The sequence below is a fragment of the Glandiceps talaboti genome, chromosome 20 (genome assembly GCF_964340395.1).
Source record: "Glandiceps talaboti chromosome 20, keGlaTala1.1, whole genome shotgun sequence".
NCBI classification, from domain to species: domain Eukaryota; kingdom Metazoa; phylum Hemichordata; class Enteropneusta; family Spengelidae; genus Glandiceps; species Glandiceps talaboti.
In genome coordinates, this window is record NC_135568.1 from 4,290,266 (window position 1) to 4,314,802 (window position 24,537).

At 35.4% G+C, this 24,537-nt stretch overlaps 1 protein-coding gene across 1 annotated transcript in view; it reads right to left on the reverse strand.

Moving 5' to 3' along the window:
• Nucleotides 1-24,537, reverse strand: part of LOC144450477 (glycerol-3-phosphate dehydrogenase, mitochondrial-like) — a 41,145-nt gene that overhangs the window by 3,169 nt on the left and 13,439 nt on the right. The window contains exons 6-12 of the mRNA XM_078141094.1: nt 9,620-9,783; nt 8,970-9,131; nt 8,227-8,371; nt 7,523-7,716; nt 3,744-3,878; nt 2,147-2,325; nt 1,036-1,167 (exon numbers count right to left, since the gene is read on the reverse strand). Coding sequence (XP_077997220.1) covers nt 1,036-1,167; nt 2,147-2,325; nt 3,744-3,878; nt 7,523-7,716; nt 8,227-8,371; nt 8,970-9,131; nt 9,620-9,783 — 1,111 coding nt within the window. The remainder of the gene's footprint in view (nt 1-1,035; nt 1,168-2,146; nt 2,326-3,743; nt 3,879-7,522; nt 7,717-8,226; nt 8,372-8,969; nt 9,132-9,619; nt 9,784-24,537) is intronic.

A 24,537-nucleotide genomic window follows, 5' to 3' on the forward strand; every position in this document is an offset into this window, starting at 1 on the left:
TTCAAACTGTTGTACAGAGCACTAGCTTCTGGGTCTTGTTTTCAGCATTTTTTCTGTGCTCCGAGAAACACAGAGGTCATGTATCATGTACAAATTGTTTGTGAATGTCGTAGGATGGTAACTTGATACACAAATTAGTTGAAAATCAGTCTGTTTGTTTCACAGAATGAAATAAACTTTCCAAATGAGACACATTCCCCTACAAACAGCTGCTTAGATGTATATGTGGTATTTGCATGTGGAAAACCCAGATATAGGGAATGTTTATATTTTGGTGATTACTTGCCAGTGAGTCATCACAAGTTCTCCACCTCCAAACACACAGTCAGTCATATGCAAAATAGGGTCCCAGGTGCAGCCAGTTGCATGTTTAAAGACAATATTTTACCTCAACTTTCAGGTATGGGAATTCCTCTGTATAGTAGAAATAATGTACCTACTTGTGTAACTTTAATTTTTCTGAGCTTAGACAAACAGTGGGAAGTATTTTACCTCGGTCAGCAAGTAGGGAAATTCTGAAATATTGTAGTAACAAGGCCCCTACTCATATAGCTAAGATTTATTTGGCTAAACGAAGGCAAATATTGGGATGTATTTTACCTCAGCTTTAAGTTATGGGGAATTTCCCAGTACTGTAGAAACAAAGCACTTACTCAACTGTGTAACTTCAATTTTTCTGAGCTAACACAAACAGTGGGAAGTATTTTACCTCAGCTTTGAGTTAAGGGGAATTACCCAGTACTATAGAAACAAAGCACTTACTCAACCGTGTAACTTCAATTTTTCTGAGCTCAAACAAACAGTGGGAAGTATTTTACCTCAGCTTCAAGTTATGGGGAATTTCCCAGTACTGCAGAAACAAAGCACTTACTCAACCATGTAACTTCAATTTTTCTGAGCTTACACAAACAGTGGGAAGTATTTTACCTCAGCTTCGAGATAAGGAAATTTCCCAGTACTATAGAAACAAAGCACTTACTCAACCGTATAACTTCAATTTTTCAGAGCTTACACAAAGAGTGGGAAGTATTTTACCTCAGCTTCCAGGTAATGGAACTCTTCAGTAAGTTTGACACCAACAATAGGATTTCTCTTTCCAGTCAACTCAGCCAGTTTAGCAACTTCAAAAGCTCGGTTTCCATATGTATTGGCAAGGTGTTGGGCAACCTAAAAAGACAGCAGATTTCAAGACTATAATGTACACATTTTCACAAGTGGTAAATTTTATGGTCATCAGCTAGTCCCTAGTTACTAGTTTCTGCAAATATTGAGTCATGTTTATCGTGTTCAGTGTATAGGAAGACATTTTAGTCACTACTTATATTCACATTTTTGTTTTCCAGCAAAATTAAGAAAATTCATAAAAATTAGTTTTCAGTGAAACTTTCCGACTTTACAGTGCATGTATATATAAATACAAAACAGACTATTATACTCAAAAAAAAATTTCAAATAGTGAAAATTTTGAAGTGAAACAAAACCTTATCCCTTTCAATTCAGATTATCAACTCTTCTTTCACAAACTTGAAGTGTATATCAGAGTTTTTCTCTTTTACTATAATCATAGCTGACTATACAGGTTAACCTACATTGTATATTTTACCAAGATTCCAACTTCTAGCTCCTGTCGTACAAGGTTCCAAACCCTATGCAAAAACTTGTGTTGTAAATAACTAAATCTGGACTCAGTATTCAAACCTCACATCGTTTCATATCCACCATATTTCAATCAATCAAATTTCTATAGGGCTGATTTCCAGAGCAATGTTCTGTTCTGTAGCACTGAATCATGTGAATGGCTAAAGCACACCATAGGCTTGGTGATCAAATAAGTCTTTCTTTGAAGCAATCCAGGCTGGATTATTATCAGGGGTGCAGATTTTTAGTATGTTTAGGATTGTAAAAAGTAGATGGAAATATAAATATACTACACAACTCATAAGTAGTCAGTGCAATGTTGAGAAAATGACACAAATGATATTTTTATAGCCGCATGTACGAGCTGTTATCTACACCTTGTAATACATAAAATTCTGAAGAGCAACCCAAAGTGTAATAGCGCCCTCATGTGGTCAACTTGGGGTTTCCTTACTTCACCTTGGCATACATCAAACCATAAACAAAGCATATCTACAAGACTACATACATCAGCATCTAGTCCAAAGTCTTGTACAAGCCTTATGTACATGGTTGGACTCCAACCAGCAGCACCGTCCAGTAACATGCCATTAGTCCTAGACTCAGAAGTAGGTTGTAACTGTCCTGTTTCTATTGCAGTATCTACTGTATCTATTGCCATGGAACGGTACGTTGTCCACTTCCCACCTACAAATATGAATGTCAAAATCTGATACTCATATCTTTACAATGAATAGGGGACTTGCAATCCAGACTGAGCATGCTCAGATGCAAAGGACTATGGGATTATCTGTGGTTATCGTAGTACCTAATCTGGAGCTACTTATAAAATAAACCTCCCACAATAATTAGGGTGACTATAAATTGATTATTTGTGGTTAAAAACAATGTAACAATATTGTTTACAATACCTATTCATTAGTATCTATTATCACATTTTCCATGATGCATTTTCAACATGGCGGGTTTGCAAGTTCCCTATTACATGCAGATAAAATGTGTTGTTCACACTAAAAATACACATACCTGGAGTGTTTTTATTCAAAGCAATTCATCTTTCCGAAGTCCTTCAGTACAACAATAGATTAACAATAATACATTCCCCTTTGGGAAGGAGCCAGGAACCCCTTATCACATGACATCAAACTATTCCATTACAGTACAAATTGAGACTTCATTTTCTATTTACTGACCAAGTGTTAACATTGGGCTCCAACTCTTCAAGTCACAACTAACACATGATCCTGGTGAGGTGTTAGTACCAGCCCAGTGTTAGCACTGAACTAGATAGCCTGGTGTTCACATTGGACTGGTGTAGGAATTAACTCTTCCAGTTGCTAACACGTGCTGGTAAGATGTTGGTACCAGCCCAGTGTTAGCACTGAGCTAGATAGCCTGGTGTTAACATAGGGCTGGTACAGGCATGAACCCTTCCAGTTGCCAACACATACTGGTTAGGTATTAGTGCCAGCCCAGTGTTAGCATTGAACTAGCCTGGTGTTAACATTGGACTGATGTAGTTACTAACACATACTGGTAAGGTGTTAGTACCAGCCCAGTGTTAGCACTGAACTAGATAGCCTGGTGTTCACATTGGACTGGTGTAGGAATTAACCCTTCCAGTTGCTAACACATACTGGTGAGGTGTTAGTACCAGCCCAGTGTTAGCACTGACCTAGCCTGGTGTTAACATAGGGCTGGTACAGGCATTAACCCTTCCAGTTGCCAACACATACTGCTCAGGTGTTAGTGCCAGCCTGATGGTAGCACTGAACTTTGCCTATAGTGTTGACACTAGGCTAATTAGGAGCCTGTAAATATAACTTGCTCTCCTTGGTGTCCATTAAATAAATAAGTACATATTATGTAAATAAATTCTGCCCTTAATTATTGGAATTGCCACTGAATAAGTACATATTATGTAAATAAATTCTGGCGTGTTAACTATTCGCCACTAACATAAACTGCAGCCCTCTGTTTGCACTGAGCTGCTGCGGTGATGATTACCCAGTCACATATAATTCTTGAGCTGCAAAGTACCAATAAAAGGTTAAAGAAAAGAAAAATAAACTAGATGTATAGATATTTGGTTGATGGATACTTACCAGCAATAGTAATCAAATTAGCAGGACTCACATCTATAACATGGTTTCTAGATAAAGACTCTGTATTTTTGGCTTTCGGGTCAGTAACTAAGGGTCTAATACCACTCCATGCAGCCAGGACATCACCTCGTCGCACTGGAAACATATACAATGTTAAACATGCAATCACAGCTCATTGCGCTTCCTTGACTCTGCTACTAATTTTGAATTTTCTAATAAAGTAACCATGAATTTGTGATTGACATACATCTAATTACTGAGTAAGACAAAAACAATGCAGAAAATGAAGATTAGATTTGGAGACAAAAAAAAATCACCAGTCCTGTAAGATAACAACAACAAAGAATTACCGGTACACATAGCTCAATAAACGAACGTCGTTTCGCACTTGTGAATGTTCATTTAGGGGAAGGGGAGGGGGTTTGTCCTAAACATGATGGTGAACAACCTTATGAACCTGTTACAGTTTACTGAGATGATGGTAAACACATCAAAATACTACCATAAACCCAGTACTGGGTAGAAGTGTGAAAATGAAGTTCAGCTATCGCACTGACACCCGTCCCACTCCCCCATCCCACCCCTAAACAAAGTTTGCTTGTTGAGCTCATACGACAATGTACGATTGTCCCTAAGGGAACAAATAAGTTAAAGGCCCACTCTGTATATAAATAGGGGTCAGATTAAGATGACACTCATTATGCTAGATGACTTTGACCGTGTAACACGTAGCTCTGAGAGTATGTATGACCTGCTATTTTAGAGAGTACTGCAGATTTTTTATCTTCTAATGTCTATGGTATTATGAATATACTGGAAAGAAATCTGTCACTGTATTTTTTTTAAATAGTTGCACTTTAAGGAATGTTTTCGTGAAAATGTTGGCTAGATGGATGATGGATTCAATCCAACAGTACAAAGTAATAAATTCTTGCTTCCCTCAGTTTTTGAGAGACATTTTATCGGAAGTATAAATGATTTATTTACCTGATAATTAATCATGGTATACTTTACTATGGCTAAATCATAATTGACACATTGGCTTACTTTTAAGTGATTACCCTAAATCATTGTAATGTAATAATACCAGTTGAATCAATCTAATTAGTCTAACACGGCTGTTAGTCTGGGTAGCTTTAATGTACAATCTCTGTCCTAACGCAGTGGTGTCACAACAACTTAATACTTCTTAGGAACATTGATCACATTCGACGTCACACGTATACAGACAACTATGTGACTGTGAGCGACACTTTTCACACAAAGTGCAATTCATGACTAAATCAAGGAAATGGTTGATAGAAATTCCAAATGGAGGCAATGTATGATCAAAATTACTGAGTATCGTAAAAACTTGTTTGATATAATAATAATATTAATATTACAAATACAATGCGTAAATGAACAGGAAATTCACAAATTGATATCTCATTAGGAGCTTATGGATGACATGCTATATTATTATATGTCTTCAAATCCTACTATTTCCTGTGCAACTTTGCAAATTTTTTTTCAATTTTTTGGATAATTTTTCAAATTATGTACCTGAAAAATAAAATTTTACGGTGGCAGTGAGAATATTGCCATGGTATATCATTTTTAAATCATTTTTCATAAATTAGTCATTTTCTTTGGTTATATAATCTCTCACCTGCTTTCTCTTTGTCTTTAATGTTAGTTCACACTTAATGTTTAGAACATCAATATTAAAACTTAGTGAGTTATTGTGTTAGATTAAGGTACCCATATGAATGACAGATTAATATTTATTTTGGATTTTTTATTCATGAACAACATTACTGTGTTTTCCTACTTTACAAAAAATATAAATCAACATATACCAAGTCCTTGTCCGTAACTCAATAAATTGCTAAAACGGTTTATTTTTGTACGTACAATAACAAAATTTCACACATTTTTATATATATTTTTTTTTACAATTTTATGGAGATACAAACAAGGACTTGGTGTATGTTGTTTCACAAAGATTTTTTACGTAGGAAAACTAAGTAGAATAATTGCAAATTAGGAATAAAAAATCCAAAATAAATATCAATTTGTCATTGACATGGTCATGGTCATGGCTTTGTTCGAAAAATTTTACAGCAGTTTTTACTATATAATTTTCAAACCCTAATGCCATATTACTTTCCCAAAATACCTCTTTTATTATTTATTTTTTTTAAAAATCATGTTAATTTTTTTATCATTGTATTTCTCAGTCCAAATATACACAATAAACATCATTTCTGAATTGTATTCCTTTATTTTCCGTTTCTGCTTTCAATAATCATTTGCCTTTGGTTAATATTGAAGGGTAAAAGGACAGTATATAGCGTGCTCACCATTGTAACATATAACCAAAGTACTACATGCACTACAAGAGGGGATAGGACAACTCAGCTACGCATGGCTGTACAGGTATAAACCCAAAGATTTAAAATTAAGGAACAGCAAAAGATTATTAATACAACCGATGACAACTAAGCATTGACATGGAGAATTTGTTACAAGGAGGGAAAGTAATGAATTGGATTAATAACATTTGACACAGCAGGTTGGAACAGGAGAGACTTGTATAATATGTCATGGTTTGATAAGAATAGTTTTATGACCTCTTCACTGTGTACATGAATGCCAATTAAACTTGTCATTTATTTGTGCACATGAGCTATTATTATGTAAAGAGGCCATAAAAACTCTATCAAATGATGGAATGTCATACTTTTCTGTGTACTTCCAATGTGGTGTGCCAGTTTATTTGTTCTTGTTCATTGTTTGTAACAAATTCTGCTTGTCAATGCTTGTCTGTTGCATGGTTGTGTACATTCCGAAAGTGACGGAGTCAAGTTGACAAAGATTTAAGAGTTATTCCCAAGTTGAGGAGGAGTCTACTAAGAATACAGATTTCTGAAAAAAGTGCAGATCAAAGAAAGTCATTTGTAAGAAACACACTGCCTGTGAAAATCAATATGTTGTATGTAAAATAAGTGCATAAAAATCAGAATATTCTAAACACCGATACAAGTCATAATATTTCTGATGAAACCAAATATTTGTTGCTCATTTCTTTTCAGTGTGAATGAATAACCAGTTTAAAATTATGAGTTCTGTGTTCAAGAAGTTTATGACAGAATATGATGTAAGTGATGTGATGATTCTAACAAGGTAATCACAAATATGGATACACATCTAACATTTCAAATTGTCAGAAATTTCATTCAAAATGAATTATAAGTGTGATGTCTTTTAGGTGAGAAATTCATCACTCTCTTTTTTTTTTCTGTGACACAGCAACAACTAGGAAACATAAAACACTTTAAGTTACCACATCAGGGGTGAACAAATCATTTTGTGAACTGGTGGTCCTCGGACCAGTGCCTTAAAAAATCCAGTGGTGGACCAGTGCTGAAATCTAACTACATATTTAAAATACATGCTGTGCACTACTTCCATTTTCAATGACTTTTTTGCACTGAAAAGAGTTGTGTGGTGGATTTTACTCTGCTTCTAATTTTCAGTGCATATTGTATTATTACAGAGGAGGAAAGAAAGTCTACACACACACACCTAGCAACATTTCAACATTTTGTTTTAGTGGAAGTAAAAACGATAGGTGGAAACATATCGTAACAGTGCTTCACAGGTGCTGGAATTAGACATTGTAACTGTGTTAAGACATTTTTGAAGAGTGAGATATTATTTAGTAAGAAATAATGTCATCCGGCATGATTATGGGGAAAATAAATGAATTGAACTCATCAAAAATGTATGTTTACCTTGTACATCTGGACTGAGATAGTTCTTTATTTCCTTCAATATAAATTGAATTTCCTCTTCTGTTGGTGACGGTGAATCTGTGACTTTACATGGAGTGTCCGTTGTACCAGCCAGAGTCTTATCTTCCCAGGGTAGGAAGAATATGACCCTCCCGTCTGACGTGGACGGATCTAGTAATCCCATGGCTTGAGGGCTGGGAAAGAGATCCAAAACACTAACTTAATGGAATTATAATATTACACCGATTAGAGTTGCTCTAATTTTGGGAAATCAATTCATTAGGTGTCGGCTTATTAATTTGGTATCACTAATACCATGGCGTTACTGGATTCATATGCTCTGATCAACTTGCACATGCTAAGATGTCTGACTTTGTGCTGTATACTAGTTTTTACTACTTAGAATTCTGGTAACAGTGGGAGGCAATCTGGTAACATTTACACTGAGTACCATATTTGTTGTACCATGATTTAGTAAAACCTAACTGACTTGTCTGTCATTTCACTTTTTTCTTTCATAACAACAATGGCAGGAAGGTGAAGGCATGGACAAATTTACTGTTATATGTACATTGATTTTTTTCATTACTTGAACGCAATTAACAAAGAAGGGAAAATCTGGCAGTTGCTCTAAAATTTCATCATTAACCTGTGGTAACCAGGCAAGACAACGTGTACACCAACACTAGTTAACAATAACTTACCTGTAATAACCTGGCAAGACAACGTGTACACCAGCACTAGGCTGACAGATCTTCTTTGTTTCTGGATCAGCCATTTGTCGAACTGTATCAGTAAATGGTCCTGTAGCATTGATAACAGTCTTGGCCTTCACCTCAAACTCTTTACCTACACAACAAAATATTACCATGACAACAGTGAATATGGTAATTATGTATCATGAAATAGTAAACTGCAATAATATGACAACTAATGGTGAGATAATCTCCCCATGAAAATATGTCAAAAAGTCATTTATATATCATTATGTATTCATATGATATGCAAAGTTATAATGGTCAAACAGTCAGAGTGACTTCGTTAAACATAGTATTATATGTAGCACAGATTACTTGCACTGGTGTGCACACACACTAGTGGTATTTGCACTGTAGTGCAATACCAAAAAACAGTATTGCATACATATTAAAAACTTATAATAATAATCAGTTTATTTATCTAAATAAATATAATGTAAACTCTAATAGTGGTAAATGGGGAGTCAGGAAATTGCTTACAGCTAGCTAGTCTGGGTCAGTCCCCTCAAATATTACTATACAAAATTATTTATCATAAAGAGCCACTTTATTTCACTTGCCCAACGCTTAACTACCACCACTATGAACATCAGTACGAGTCTGACAACTTTTTTTTGTGCCGACTGTTATTACACATAATAATGCGTTATTTCTGCAATTTCATAAACTCATGCAAGTAATATACTTGCCTGTCATACAATCTCTAACTTTTGCTCCACAAACAATTTCCCTGCCATCTTCTGTTTTTTTCTTGATGAGTTCTAGAACTTCTGTGTGGTTACATAATGTGGCTCCCATCCTTGCAGCTGACAGCGCAATAGCAATGTTCATCCGAGCATCATTGTGTTGACCTTCGACAAAATGAAATAAAATTTACTATTTAGCTCCGTCTGTGTCTTTTTCAGTGAATATATTTATTTCTCTAAACCAGACTTATTTTAGATGAATACACAGTTTTTTTTCACGAAAATTACTCCCTGTATCATACTGTACATTATGCAAATTAAGTTGTCATGTAAACAAAGGCTACACTGGTGCCACTAGCATAGCCGGGGATTTATAAACTCTCCTACAAAACAAGCACATAGTAAAAAGCTCATGACTATAACAACAATGTAAACAGTTTTTAAAAAAATAATTTTGGTCTTTCCTTTTTGTGGTTTATCGTGTCTTCTCAAGTATTTTTTGTGGAACTCATAACCTTGCGATGAGAATCACAAAAATGTATGTCAGAGTACATGCAACTCAAGAGGGCGCACTCACATTGATTCTAATTCTCCCATACTACACTATATCAAAAATTTGTCATTGTCTATTCACATTAAAAAAAAAGACTTACCATCATAATAAACAATAGCACCCACCAATGCTTCCTTTTTCAACATTGGAAATAATTCTAGTGCCTTTGATTTGGAAAGGAAGTAACTACTTTTCAGACACTGCTTGCCTGCTACTATGTCGTATGCTTTTATGCCTGCATAGAAATAAGGTAGCTGCCACCACCTGGAAAAAAAAACAACACAAAATATTGATTTTCACTGAAACTGCAAATTTCGTATACCATCAACATTACTTTTTTAATGTGTGTTTTGACCTCAACAGTACAGTGTGACCTTCCAACTCTAAATCGAAATGGTCTGAAACACTTCACATTTCATCCTCATCAGGGAGCACATTTTCTTTTTTTAGAATGTGATTTGACCTCAAAAGCACAATATATGACATTTGACTACCGAGTCAAAGCCACACTGAACTGGCAGCACAATATGACCTCTGACCTCTGAATCGAATGAATCCTGAATGAACTGACAACACAACAGCATGTGGTGAGTTTATTGACCTGAATTATGAAGAGAAACGGCACATACAATGTATCTATACTATTTTGCCGTCGGCTATCTAGGTAGGATGGAGAGAGAAAGACTCTGAACAAATACTCACCAGTACATGATTATACCGTATTCAACAAGTCATTCCTGTTAAGTGTACACGTGAATTCATTATACAAAACTAGTTTTCAATAAAGTAGATTACAGCGGAAGGAAATACAAATCCACCTTGTAATCTGGGTTTTTTCACTACGGCAAAGGAATAGGCCACAAGATAAATCTGTTGTCAATAACCATTAGATTTAATGTAGCGTTCTCACACATTTTGTAAATCACTCAAAGACAAATCTTTAGCGTCTCCCTTACGAGCTAACTTCTACTTTCAAATAAACGTTCAGTACGCTATGTACCAGATAATACAGTATCAATAACTGGATTGCTATTTTCATGATTTTAAATCTTATTTTCAACTTATTTTAATATACCTTATACTCATTGTTGGCGTATGGTCATCATTTATCACCGACTGATCAAACCCTACACATTTCCCACAAATACACAATTTGTTGACAAACAAGGAATGGGGTATGGTTTACAAATGGACATCAAGCTTGTAAACACCATAATTACCAACAGTAGTTCAGCACTAAATTTGATAGACTAAAATATTTAATTAAGTAATAGTCTGCTATTGTCAACATGCACAAAATTAAGAAAATTTACAACAACAAAAAAACTTCCTGCAGCTTTTATCTAAAAAAAAAATATTTTTACATTAATAATTTTGAAAAGAAAATAGCAATTAATTCATTTTCTCTTAATTTTGCATAGAAATTATCACAGGCTTTCATGCAAACATTTGTTTAAATTAATCTGTTGTCCTTTTCATCAAAATATGTGCCTGGGGTTCATTCCATTTTGTAGTAAAAAGTCTATTGTTACGTTCAGATGCAGATGTGTTTTCTGTAGAAAATTGTGGTCTTCAAAACCAATGTGAATACCATGACTCAGATCAAAGGTCAGCAAAAGTGTGAGTACCATTCCCAACTTTTGACATCACCAGGCAAATATTAATGTCTTTTGAAGATAGAAGGCTCTGATACCATGAATGAATTTTGAACATGCTTTGCAATTCCCTTTTATTTTGATTAGAGAGGGGACTGAGATATAAGGAGAGGGCACAGTGCCCGTGTGCTCTTGTTCAGAGCAAGAGACTCTGTTACATGGCATAAAACAAGCTGTTGATCACACAATATAGTGGAGACCTGGATTGACATTTGATCTTCATAGAAAATTAATTGCCCTTAAATTTTGTAAAACAGTCATGTTCTGCCCTTATCGCATCGTGTAATCCCTTCCATCATGTATTTTGCAAAATTTCAGAACCCCTGCAACAGAGGCAAAAAATCTGGTATTATACCCTAGTAGCAGACAGTAATGCCGAAAATCTGGTAATAAATATATGTATACCTTTCTCTACATTATACCAAGATTTCTGGTAAAATAAGGAACTTAGATTTTACCTCTTTACTATCCTTATAAATTAAACCAAGGTAAAAGTTTATTCTGTATTACCTTATACTTCATAGACATTATCCCCATCTACACTTAGTTCGTCCTACCTGAGGCAGTCCCAAGTCCTACCTGAGGTAGGATAGATTTGTGTCTACACGTCGGAACATTGCGGAGTAGATGTCTTGCGTTCCCTCCTGACTCCGTCCTGACAGTACATATGACAAAGTCAGGAGGGTTTCAGGAAACCTCTCAAAGGTGTCCTAAGTCAGGACGGTTTCAGGACAGGTTCAGGGCGCGTTTGTGTCTACACGGGCTTCTAACTATCCTGAATCCTACCTCAGGTAGGAATTTTAGTGCCGTGTAGATGGGGCTACTGTGTTTTCACATAGCGACCACAGACTTCTACAGTGTAATTCTATCCTACAGCAGTGATCACAACAGCCATTTAATATTGAATACACTGTCCGGGGTTGACAATTTTTTTATATACTTTTTCCATGTTGTTTAACGTTTTTAGGTCATTCTTGTCATTTGTCAACCATTTTCTTGGATGTTTATTGAAAAGGTGAATAACCAGGACAATTTGAAAATACAAAAGAAAATTCAATATGTTATATTTTGTATTGATTTTTTTTATCAATATTATTGATCAAAGAAATCAATGCAAAAAAAACCTGAAACCATGTACGAAAAATATAGTGTTCACAAACACATGCAGTTAGTTGTGAATAACATACTTAGTGCATACACAACAGCATATTACAAACCTTGATATTTTCAGTACTAGAAAAAGTTCTGGTTTTAGAGTCTTCAGCTCGTTCCAAAGGCTAATGTTTACAAATTCTAAGTCTGGTGCATTGTGTTTATATACAAGGGCATTTTAGCTAATATTTATTTTCTTGAGTTCACTGTTTTCCAGCAAAATTAGCCAAAATAAGGTTTACAGTATTTTTAATACTCATTTCTTTCGTATTTTTTTTAAAAATATCATATGATTGTTTTTGTCAGAAAAAAGATACAGTTCACGGGAAAAAAACTTATACATTATACATAAATTTTCCTAGTCTGTAAGATACAGACATTCGTGCCATGCTATCACCCAGCACTCAAGAAAGTTAAGAAGCCTGATAGGGCTGAACAACACAATGTATCTAAATTTTTCAGAAAACCTAACAATTTATGAAACTTGGTTGTGCTACCGGAAGATTATGTTGTCTTCAATGTAATGTAATATTCAAGGATCATGTGCGTATTATTCTGTCACGACTTTGTTTTCCCGCCAAACCAATAGTTTGAGAAATTCGCATCTCAAAAGAGAGATGTTGCTGTGTAATTTGGCAGTTTGTTTCCAAATACTAGGTTACGATAACCTTGTGAATGCTGGCATTTACGTTTTAGAAAATAAAACCTTGAGGAAACCAGTGTTAGACTGCAGGTCGACAACAGCTGGTTTCCATCTCTCCCTGCATCAACCTGCAGCAAATCTAACAAAATAGTCAATAATAAGGTACAAGCTGAAGGCCAGCTTTCATTCTTGATTGTCCATTATTTTATGCCACACGATGACTTTTAACGATGTTAAGTTAACAATGAATACTGTACCCACTGTGGGAGTAGGGTGTGTGTGTGATTAGATTGACTTTTCACAGCTGGTATTTATATGTCTCTAATAGGCAAAATTGCTATTTGAAGTCATTTGATATATATGTGCCATGCTGAGGACCAAAACTATCAATATGTAGGATGTACCACACATTAGTGGTGTGAATGGGAAGGGGGAGGAGAGACAGAGGTGGTTACCAGGCTGTATCACTGATGGAATGAAGGATATACCACATACTAGTGGTGTTAGAGGTGGAGAAGGTCACTTAATGCATATCACTGATGGAATAAATGGGATATGATACATACTTAGAGGGGAAGAACACTTCATATAGAGGGTATGAGAAATGCTGAGAACTAAGGGGCACAGCTACCACTATGGAGGTTGTACTAGTGGTGTGAAGGGGGAGGGAAAGAGGAGGTTACCAATCTGTATCACTGATGGAATAAAGGATATGGCACATATCGAGGACAAACAATTCATATTAGGGGTGAAATCAAAATTAAAAACAACATAATTACGTGTCCTAATGATAAAAGACTAGTAAACCAGTAGAGACGATTCATGACATGAAACAGGAGATAATGAGGTGTTCAAGTTCATGAATAACTGACAATTGATAATAAGTTCACCTTTCTTTGTTTCCCTTAAAGATGTCGTCTTTACGCGTAGATACACGTAATTTGTGGTTGCCGACACACAATAGATAGTGATTCTCACCTTCCTTGTTTCCAATAATGACATCGTCTTTTATCGTAGTTGGTCATATTGTTTGATCGTCAAAGAAAAGCATACACTGCAGCTAGAAATGTGCTGATGAAGTACATGTTCTTATGAGTGCAACTTCAAGTTCATGGGCGATATTCAAATGTATCATCAAATAATAGAGAGGGTATAGGAAATGGCTCTAAATTCATGTCAACCACACAGCTACAAATCTTTCATTCTATCAAGTAAATGAGTACCCTTTTAGACTAAAAGTCACCTGTTACAAGTTTTTTTCCCATAATTTTAAGTATATTCTACCTTAGTTTTTCAATACTACTTCACAACTGTATCTCAAACACTGGCCATCACACATACTCACATATTCTTCATCTTTTTTCTTAATCTGCCTATGAACTGACCTTGGACGAAACCCTACTAGTAAATTCTAATTTCTATGATTATTGAACGAGAATTTCTATCCATTACCCATCATCATTCAATTCATCTTCCGATCCATTTATTCCTTTTCTTTTCCCATTCCTTCATCCCCTTCAATTCATCCATCTTTCCCTCAATCCATCCATCTTTCCTTTGATCTATCCATCCTTCCGTCGATCCATCCATCTTTCCTTTGATCTATCCATCCTTCCCCCATCCATCCATCATTCCCTCAGTCCATCCATCTTCCCTTTGATCCATTCATCTCCATCCAAGCCTGTCAGCTTCTTTCTTTCAAGTGATAACACAATCAATTTGTTCTCGAGTTCTACCCCTTGTAGCCATTCCTCCAACAGAGCCAACAAAAGCGTGTATCCACCCACACCCATAATAGCAGGGTGGTTGATATTTGCCAGTAATTAGATATAAATTATTGAATTAAACACAACTATACTACAGTCACACACAGACAATAACGTCCTACGCAACATCACTCTGCATGAGAATTCCACAAAAACGCTCTCAGCCGTTTTTTTCTACTCGTCTTAGAAGCTAGATCCCAAAGATTTGGATGGCTGAGCAATGAAACATTTTTATTTCTGAAAGTCAGATACATTTATCATTGTTTCCTTGTAGGTGTTCCGGATCCGGTACAACCTACAGAAATGTTACACAATTTGGAACAACCTACGCAAAATACACTGACATTCAATTCAGGATACTAATTGTCCACTGTTCTCTTTTGTGCCTAAAAATTTAGACCTGTTAAGTTCTGGATTCTATAAACTTCAAACTATACACGTCATTCTCAATTCTTATTCTAAAAAACAACTTTAAGGAACGTGAGCCAAATATTTAATAGTTGTGCACACTTCATCTGGTATCCTGCGTAGTCTGTCACTTGAAATTTGATGTTTAATATTTATTACTTTGACATCACTATGAATTCATGTTTCACGATAAGATGACAAACATGAAATTAAAACTAGCAAGATAATTGAAAATATAGCATGAAAGTGACTGAACTGCACATGGAAAGAAGTTTCCTAAACTGGGCAGACTTGAGTTTTCAAGATCTTAAAGCATGATAAAGGCAACCAGAGGGGAGCAATTGAAAAGGGATATTTCCAGAATGTGTCCCTTGCAATGAGACAGGTTTTATGAGCCAAACTATGTACAAACAATGTACCTAAAGTATATACCAGTCAAATGGCACTATAATTAGTTCTAACCAGCAGCTTTCAGCACATCACATGCACACAGATCTGCTAACACACATACACACACACAAACACACACAAGCATACACGTATGGACACACACACAGGCATGCACATGCAAAAACACACATGCATACACATGCACACACCATGGATACACACTCACACACAAAAAAATCCCCACACACGCAGGCATGCATTTAGGAAAACTGCATACACATGAGCGCACACGCATGCGCACGCACGCACGCACGCACACACACACACACACACACACACACATTTACCATGGTAGCACTTGAACAACACTAGGTCTAATGGTTTGGCTAAACATTACCATCATTAAAAAAAGCTACCTTCATAATTCTAAATGTATTTTCATAATACCGTGGTACAACTCTAAAACTCACTTTTTTTCCTTGAGTCCCTGGGTCACCCTAACTAACAGCTTTTTATGATTGATATAGTCATAAATTCAGTTCAAGGTAAAGTGACTTAATTGTCAATAATGTCTAAAGATTTACAACAGCATATTTTTATAGGTGTGATGATTTCATGATCCTTTCTCACATGTATCTTTTTCTTCTGAAGTTCCTACACAAGTAGAACAAAAACAGTCTGTATAAACCCAGCTCTGTAAAAGTCAGTGTACAAAATGTATAATATAATGGAGACAACATTTTAAGTAGTCAGCGAATAAAATGCAACTGAGACAACATTTAGGCTACAGTCTCAAAATGCAAATACTTGGAAGCAGATGAGCATCAACACAATGAAATATATAGTCTGTATTTAGTTGCGGATCATATTTTGTCGTATTTCTAGTTAAAATCATTCTGAAATATCTAATTACTTATGTACACATATTTAGCCCATAAGATGCAATATAATAATCAACATGTACAGTGTACATTCTCTGTTCTATACACATGATACAGAACGCGAGCTACTTACTGAGGATTCAAACACATAAATATATTCCGTCTTGACTTCATGGAACGTCCAACACACACCATGTTTTAATTTTATTAATTTCAGCGCAAAAATTGTATGAAATATAAATTTAAAAAAAGTGAAGACGACTGTTGACAGTCTATAAAATATACTGAAGTGGTATATGAAAAGTAAGCATTCAGTTCTCATCATACTATCTGAACAAATTTACTTCTGTTCAACACTTTCTTTTTCAAATGTAAAGACTGATTACTTGCATTGTGTGTACATGCTATTTGTGTTTGCACTGCAGTGTATATGAAAACATTATTGCATACTTATTTGCATATATGCAAATATCAGTGATCATTTCCTTCAATACATTGTTTTCCAATGGTTTGAAAACCTTGCTCACACATTTGAAATCATGAGAACTTTCATGGTAAAATATGAATTTATACATCAAGACGTAATTGCAATAATTTTGCGACATAACCAAGGTGATAAAAGAACTCTTTAAACCCAAACAATAATACAATTTATCAGTAAAAATGCTCTTTAAATAAAATTACGATACCACAATTATGCAAATTCCAGCAAAAAAAACGTAGCTCTGTGATAGATTTTACGTCTTGAAATGTTGAAGTGAAATACATTGTAACATCAAGGTGAACAACCTGTGCAGATGTTACCTTGGCCTGACCACTAAAGCTTATTATTAGAGATGAGAAACATCTATTGTACAGACAACACAGGAATTATCCGTATCATCAGCATGATTGCAATACCCAAGGATGCTGACTCAAATTGCAAGGGGTAAAAGAAATAAATGGGGCAGTAACCGAGATGTTTCCTGTTCAGCTACTAGTGACTATGTGATCACTGTAATTATTCAGATGTATATTATTGTATGTACACGTGTATGTATGTGTACATGTATATGTATGTATGTGTGTGTGTGTGTGTGTGTACATGTATATGTATGTATGTATGTATTTGTGTGTGTGTATGTATGTATGTATGTTATTGTACATGCATATTTGTGAGCATGTGCATTGTGTATGTATACTAACATGCATGTATGCATATTTCTATGCGCATGTGTATGTGCAACACTGCAAGTACGCAGGCCTGTCCAAAAGTGTCTCAATGCATTTGAATTCATTTGCATGTGTATGTGTCGATCTGTCTGAAAAAGTGTGTGTGTGTGTGTGTGTGTGTGTGTGTGTGTGTGTGTGTGTGTGTGTGTGTGTGAGTGTGTGTGTGAGTGTGTGTGTGAGTGTGTGTGTGTATACGTGTGTATACGTGTGTGTGCGTGTGTGTGTGATTCATGTTACTTTGATACAAAGCACCTGATACTAACTTATAACAGTCTCATTTTAAGGAAGAAAGACGTTATTTTCATTATCTTAATAGTTTGTGCTCATCAAAAGTTCTACATTTTACTCAAATTACATTAAATTGTACCAATCTCAACATCTACACATCATTTTTTCTAAAACACTGTTTTAAATCTTTCATAACAAAATATGTACAAACGAGATGAATTTTTACGATAGCTATTAGACTGTTATTGATGTACTATATGTGTAGAATTAGGAGTACTTTACTATAATCACACACTAGGGGATATTTACTCAATCTTCTCTTGGCATCATAAAACTAAATTTCATTTTAACCCTTAGGTTATGTTCCATATGTAGCCAGGTTGATGCTTACAGCTGGCTACCGTAGAATAGTATACATGTGTATGTCAGAAAACCCACTGAGGTACAAAACTAGTTGAAGATTCAAGTTACAGCATAGAATGTAAGATACGTCATGACGTTTCGCCCTCAGCGACCTCCTCTCGTGTTAGGGGTTAACCGATGTTTGAGGGCGCCTGTCACGGCGTACCTTACAGACTAGTTTGAGCACTGAATACACTGGAAAATGCAACATGCACATGCACACATATATCAAACGAACTGTAACTCAAATTTTTGTTGATGTCCATGTGTAGACAGTATGAAGCAATTGAATTACCTGCGTATTAGTCATTGATGGTACTGTGTACACTGACTTGATGTCTGTATGTAAACAGTATGAATCAACTGAATTACCTGCGTATTAGTCATTGATGGTACTGTGTACACTGACTTGATGTCTGTATGTAAACAGTATGAATCAACTGAATTACCTGTCTACTAGTCATTGATGGTACTGTGTACACTGACTTGATGTCTGTATGTAAACAGTATGAATCAACTGAATTACCTGCGTATTAGTCATTGATGGTACTGTGTACACTGACTTGATGTCTGTATGTAAACAGTATGAATCAACTGAATTACCTGTCTACTAGTCATTGATGGTACTGTGTACACTGACTTGATGTCTGTATGTAAACAGTATGAATCAACTGAATTACCTGTCTACTAGTCATTGATGGTACTGTGTACACTGACTTGATGTCTGTATGTAAACAGTATGAATCAACTGAATTACCTGTCTACTAGTCATTGATGGTACTGTGTACACTGACTTGATGTCTGTATGTAAACAGTATGAATCAACTGAATTACCTGCGTATTAGTCATTGATGGTACTGTGTACACTGACTTGATGTCTGTATGTAAACAGTATGAATCAACTGAATTACCTGCGTATTAGTCATTGATGGTACTGTGTACACTGACTTGATGTCTGTATGTAAACAGTATGAATCAACTGAATTACCTGTCTACTAGTCATTGATGGTACTGTGTACACTGACTTGATGTCTGTATGTAAACAGTATGAATCAACTGAATTACCTGTCTACTAGTCATTGATGGTACTGTGTAGACTGACTTGATGTCTGTATGTAAACAGTATGAATCAACTGAATTACCTGTCTACTAGTCATTGATGGTAACTGTGTACACTGACTTGATGTCTGTATGTAAACAGTATGAATCAATTGAATTACCTGTCTACTAGTCATTGATGGTAACTGTGTACACTGACTTGATGTCTGTATGTAAACAGTATGAATCAACTGAATTACCTGTCTACTAGTCATTGATGGTACTGTGTAGACTGACTTGATGTCTGTATGTAAACAGTATGAATCAACTGAATTACCTGTCTACTAGTCATTGATGGTACTGTGTACACTGACTTGATGTCTGTATGTAAACAGTATGAATCAACTGAATTACCTGTCTACTAGTTATTGATGGTACTGTGTACACTGACTTGATGTCTGTATGTAAACAGTATGAATCAACTGAATTACCTGTCTACTAGTCATTGATGGTACTGTGTACACTGACTTGATGTCTGTATGTATTCAGTATGAATCAACTGAATTACCTGTCTACTAGTCATTGATGGTAACTGTGTACACTGACTTGATGTCTGTATGTAAACAGTATGAATCAACTGAATTACCTGTCTACTAGTCATTGATGGTACTGTGTACACTGACTTGATGTCTGTATGTAAACAGTATGAACCAACTGAATTACCTGTCTACTAGTCATTGATGGTTCTGTGTACACTGACTTGATGTCTGTATGTAAACAGTATGAATCAACTGAATTACCTGTCTACTAGTCATTGATGGTACTGTGTACACTGACTTGATGTCTGTATGTAAACAGTATGAATCAACTGAATTACCTGTCTACTAGTCATTGATGGTACTGTGTAGACTGACTTGATGTCTGTATGTAAACAGTATGAATCAACTGAATTACCTGTCTACTAGTCATTGATGGTAACTGTGTACACTGACTTGATGTCTGTATGTAAACAGTATGAATCAATTGAATTACCTGTCTACTAGTCATTGATGGTACTGTGTACACTAACTTGATGTCTGTATGTAAACAGTATGAACCAACTGAATTACCTGTCTACTAGTCATTGATGGTTCTGTGTACACTGACTTGATGTCTGTATGTAAACAGTATGAACCAACTGAATTACCTGTCTACTAGTCATTGATGGTACTGTGTAGACTGACTTGATGTCTGTATGTATTCAGTATGAATCAACTGAATTACCTGTCTACTAGTCATTGATGGTAACTGTGTACACTGACTTGATGTCTGTATGTAAACAGTATGAACCAACTGAATTACCTGTCTACTAGTCATTGATGGTTCTGTGTACACTGACTTGATGTCTGTATGTAAACAGTATGAATCAACTGAATTACCTGTCTACTAGTCATTGATGGTACTGTGTACACTGACTTGATGTCTGTATGTAAACAGTATGAACCAACTGAATTACCTGTCTACTAGTCATTGATGGTTCTGTGTACACTGACTTGATGTCTGTATGTAAACACTAACAGTATGAATCAACTGAATTACCTGTCTACTAGTCATTGATGGTACCGTGTACACTAACTTGATGTCTGTATGTAAACAGTATGAACCAACTGAATTACCTGTCTACTAGTCATTGATGGTACTGTGTACACTGACTTGATGTCTGTATGTAAACAGTATGAATCAACTGAATTACCTGTCTACTAGTCATGGATGGTACTGCATATACTGCATTGATGTCCATGTGTAAACAGTGAATACTGAATTACTGAATATTGAATCGTTTCAGAACATTGTTTTTAAATTTAAATTGAGAAATACCACATTCTCAGTTTCCATCCAAATCCTTCTATTAGGACAATTTTTGTCTATATACATTTTAGTGTGCGTTACTTGTATATGCTTTGGTATACCAAAAACTAGTCATAATTGTTTTATTTTAAGGTAATATGTACTTAGGAATCATGAATATTTAATGTTCAGTGATTAGACATGCCTGTCTGCTGACTCCCGTAAGACAATGCTTGTCCATCGCAAGCAATGGATGTCCACTGAACAATGGATGAGGAACAAGTTTCAACTCAGTGTTTCTTGGCTGAACACAAGACGTGAGTAGTTTCAACTCACCGTTTCTAAGCAATGTAAAATCATGAAATGACCTCCAGAATCCAAAATTTGCAAAAACGTCTCATTTTCCTACAGAGTAGTGTTCCTCTTTACGAGAATTACAGATAAATTCTGGTTGTTGCATCACTGTCCTATCAAAGTATACTCCGATAGTTGTTATTACACAATTACAATAATTCAACACAATCATTACAATTGCCATATTTCATATCCTGTATGATATACATGTATGCAACTTACAATAGCTATAGCCTCTAGTCCTACGATCTACAGGGTTTACAGCAAAATAAGAAACCGTTCTCATTCTGACGCTATAGTCATTTCATAGTATGATGTTGGATAGAAATAAATCACTGTCGAGCTTGACAGAGATCTTACTAAGATGGCTACATTTTAACATCTGCCTTTACTAACATGGCTACATTTTAACATCTGGCATATTGAGATTGCTACATCTGGCATACTAAGATTGCTACATTTTAACATCTAGCTTATTAAGATTGCTACATTTTAACATTTGGCATATTAAGATTGCTACATTTTAACATCTAGCTTATTAAGATTGCTACATTTTAACATCTGGCATACTAAGATTGCTACATTTTATCATTTACTTTACTAAGAATGCTACATTTTATCATTTAGCCTTACTAAGACTGTTACATTCAAACATATGACTGGTCAAAAATCTTATTAACACCTTCTTTTCATTGTCTGGCATAACAAAAATCTTACCAATTGCTACATTTTCTAAGCATGAGTTGCCTTTATCTTAGCAATGTTCAACATGGAAAGCTTGTGGTCTAACTAAAATTGTTTACTTACGTCATCTAAATGTCAAACAAAGTACATACTGATATTAATTTCTAGTACAAGGAGAAGTCAGCTAATTAGAAGGAATGAACGGTTTCAATCAAACATTTGGTGAATTTGTCAACAGCTAATTGTAAAAGGGAACAGAAATCACAAAAATGTACGGTTAACATGTACAGTGGGCTGTAAAATTTCCTGATGACAAAAAATAACATCTTTGTAACAAATGACATCATATACAGAATTTGACAGAGTATATTTCATCCGAGACTATCATCACCATCAATTATTTCATCATAAATGGTACATCCCATAATGAAAGTAAAACTAAACCAGCAATAACTAGCCTTGTAAATATCGCCGATGGCTAATACATGGTGAGGACAGGCTTGACCCTACATTTAGAAAGGCCTTAGGGACCCTCCCCAGCAATAAATTGCACATGATGTGAAATAAATGAAATCTATGATGTGGCCACACACTTTTATTATTGTGTTTCCTGTACAAAAACAGTGGTATTTACGGTTGCCTTAAAGTTACACTGACTCTAGTTGTGTGTAGTCTGTATAAATAGCCACATTCATGACCTGTGTGTGAGTTTACATCCCGGTATTCCTGGAGGAACGTTCCATCCACACTAGGTCTAGAATAATATCATAACTAGGAAAAGCCCATAAGCTCGTGCAAGGTAGCTTCATTTGTGACCGGCTGCTTCGTGATGATACTGTAGATAGCGCCCTCTGCACGAACAATGTGCATAATATATAGAATGCACATGCGTAGTCATTGTGCCACAATGCATCCTTGGTAAAACCACCAAAAAAAAATTGCATAGTATATAGGACATGCATGCGTACTAGTCATTGAACAACTACGCGACTGCTTCATGAGCTATTAAATCTCTGCAATAGCTTAGTGAAGAAAAATGTAAATCTTTGCTCTTGGAAGAGGTATCATGGCAAATAGGTACACAACAACCAGACAGCATGTTTATAATTCAATGTAAATATAGTCAAAAATAGTACCTGACATCCTGGTCTCAGTGTTACACAGGAGTCATGAAAGTTGGCCATCGTGGCCCAAGTTTCACCCAAAGTCTGTGTACATAACGCACAGGTATACATAATATCCACTAACAGTAATAGTATATACAAGTAACTGTAAGACAACAGAGCATGAAAAAGGTGGATATAGTGATTAAAAATTTCCCCAGATATGTAAAAATCGAAGGGTGATGCTCAGTTTGACCCTACTGAACAATGCAGGTTTTTTCCAGGTACTCCACCTTCCTCCTGGTTTGATACCTAGGATACTGCACAAGTGGTGACTATATTTCACTTTCCACATTTAATTTGTATTGATAAAGATATTTATTAGAAGTATTAGGTTACGTTATTACATTATTGTATACCCAAAATGGCTTGGAACCCCCAAGGAACCTGGTGTTTCCTTATTTATTAGTAACTAATAAATTATGTCACGACAAAATTTTCATATCATAACCTAATTCCTGGTTGGAGTTCTACCACTTGATATATAGCCTAGGATGTTAATGTTTTAGTGGTTGGAGTAACGAAAAAATATTTCATATTTTAAACAAAAATACTTATCAAAATCAGTAGAGTTATAGACTGTACCCCTTTAAATAATTTGCATCGGTTTCAATAAATCATAACAGTGGAGCCCACTACTGTATAATGCTCTCGGGAGAACACAAATAAGTGATGTAGGAAATACAGCATGCCCTACAGGTGGTTCATTAAATATTAGAAATTGATTTCTGAATAGCAATCTATTCATCATCAAAAAAGACCCTACTTCATTTTTTTTTTCCAGTTTCTGAAATGAAAGGAAGTACTGAGAGAAAGTACATGATTGTACATGCATGAATCCTAGCATATACTCTCTCAAATGTACAATAGTACACTATACTCTGTTCAACAATACTACACACATGCTCTATTTGAGCTGAATGCATTAAAACAGAATTTTTTCTGAATTAGGCGAGAAAAAAAGAACAGTCTAACCAATGCATTAAAATATGATTTTTCTGAAGTACAGGAGAAACTGAGAAAATAGATGAACCCAAGCACACAATCTCACAAATGTACAGTATGTTGAACAACAATATCACCAGCTTGCTGTACTAGATGAGCTAAATCCAATAAGAAGATTTTTTCTGAAGTAGAGACGAGAAAAATCGATAGCAAGGCCAATACATTAAAACTGGATTTTTCTGAAGTAGACAAGAAAAAAAACTGATAACG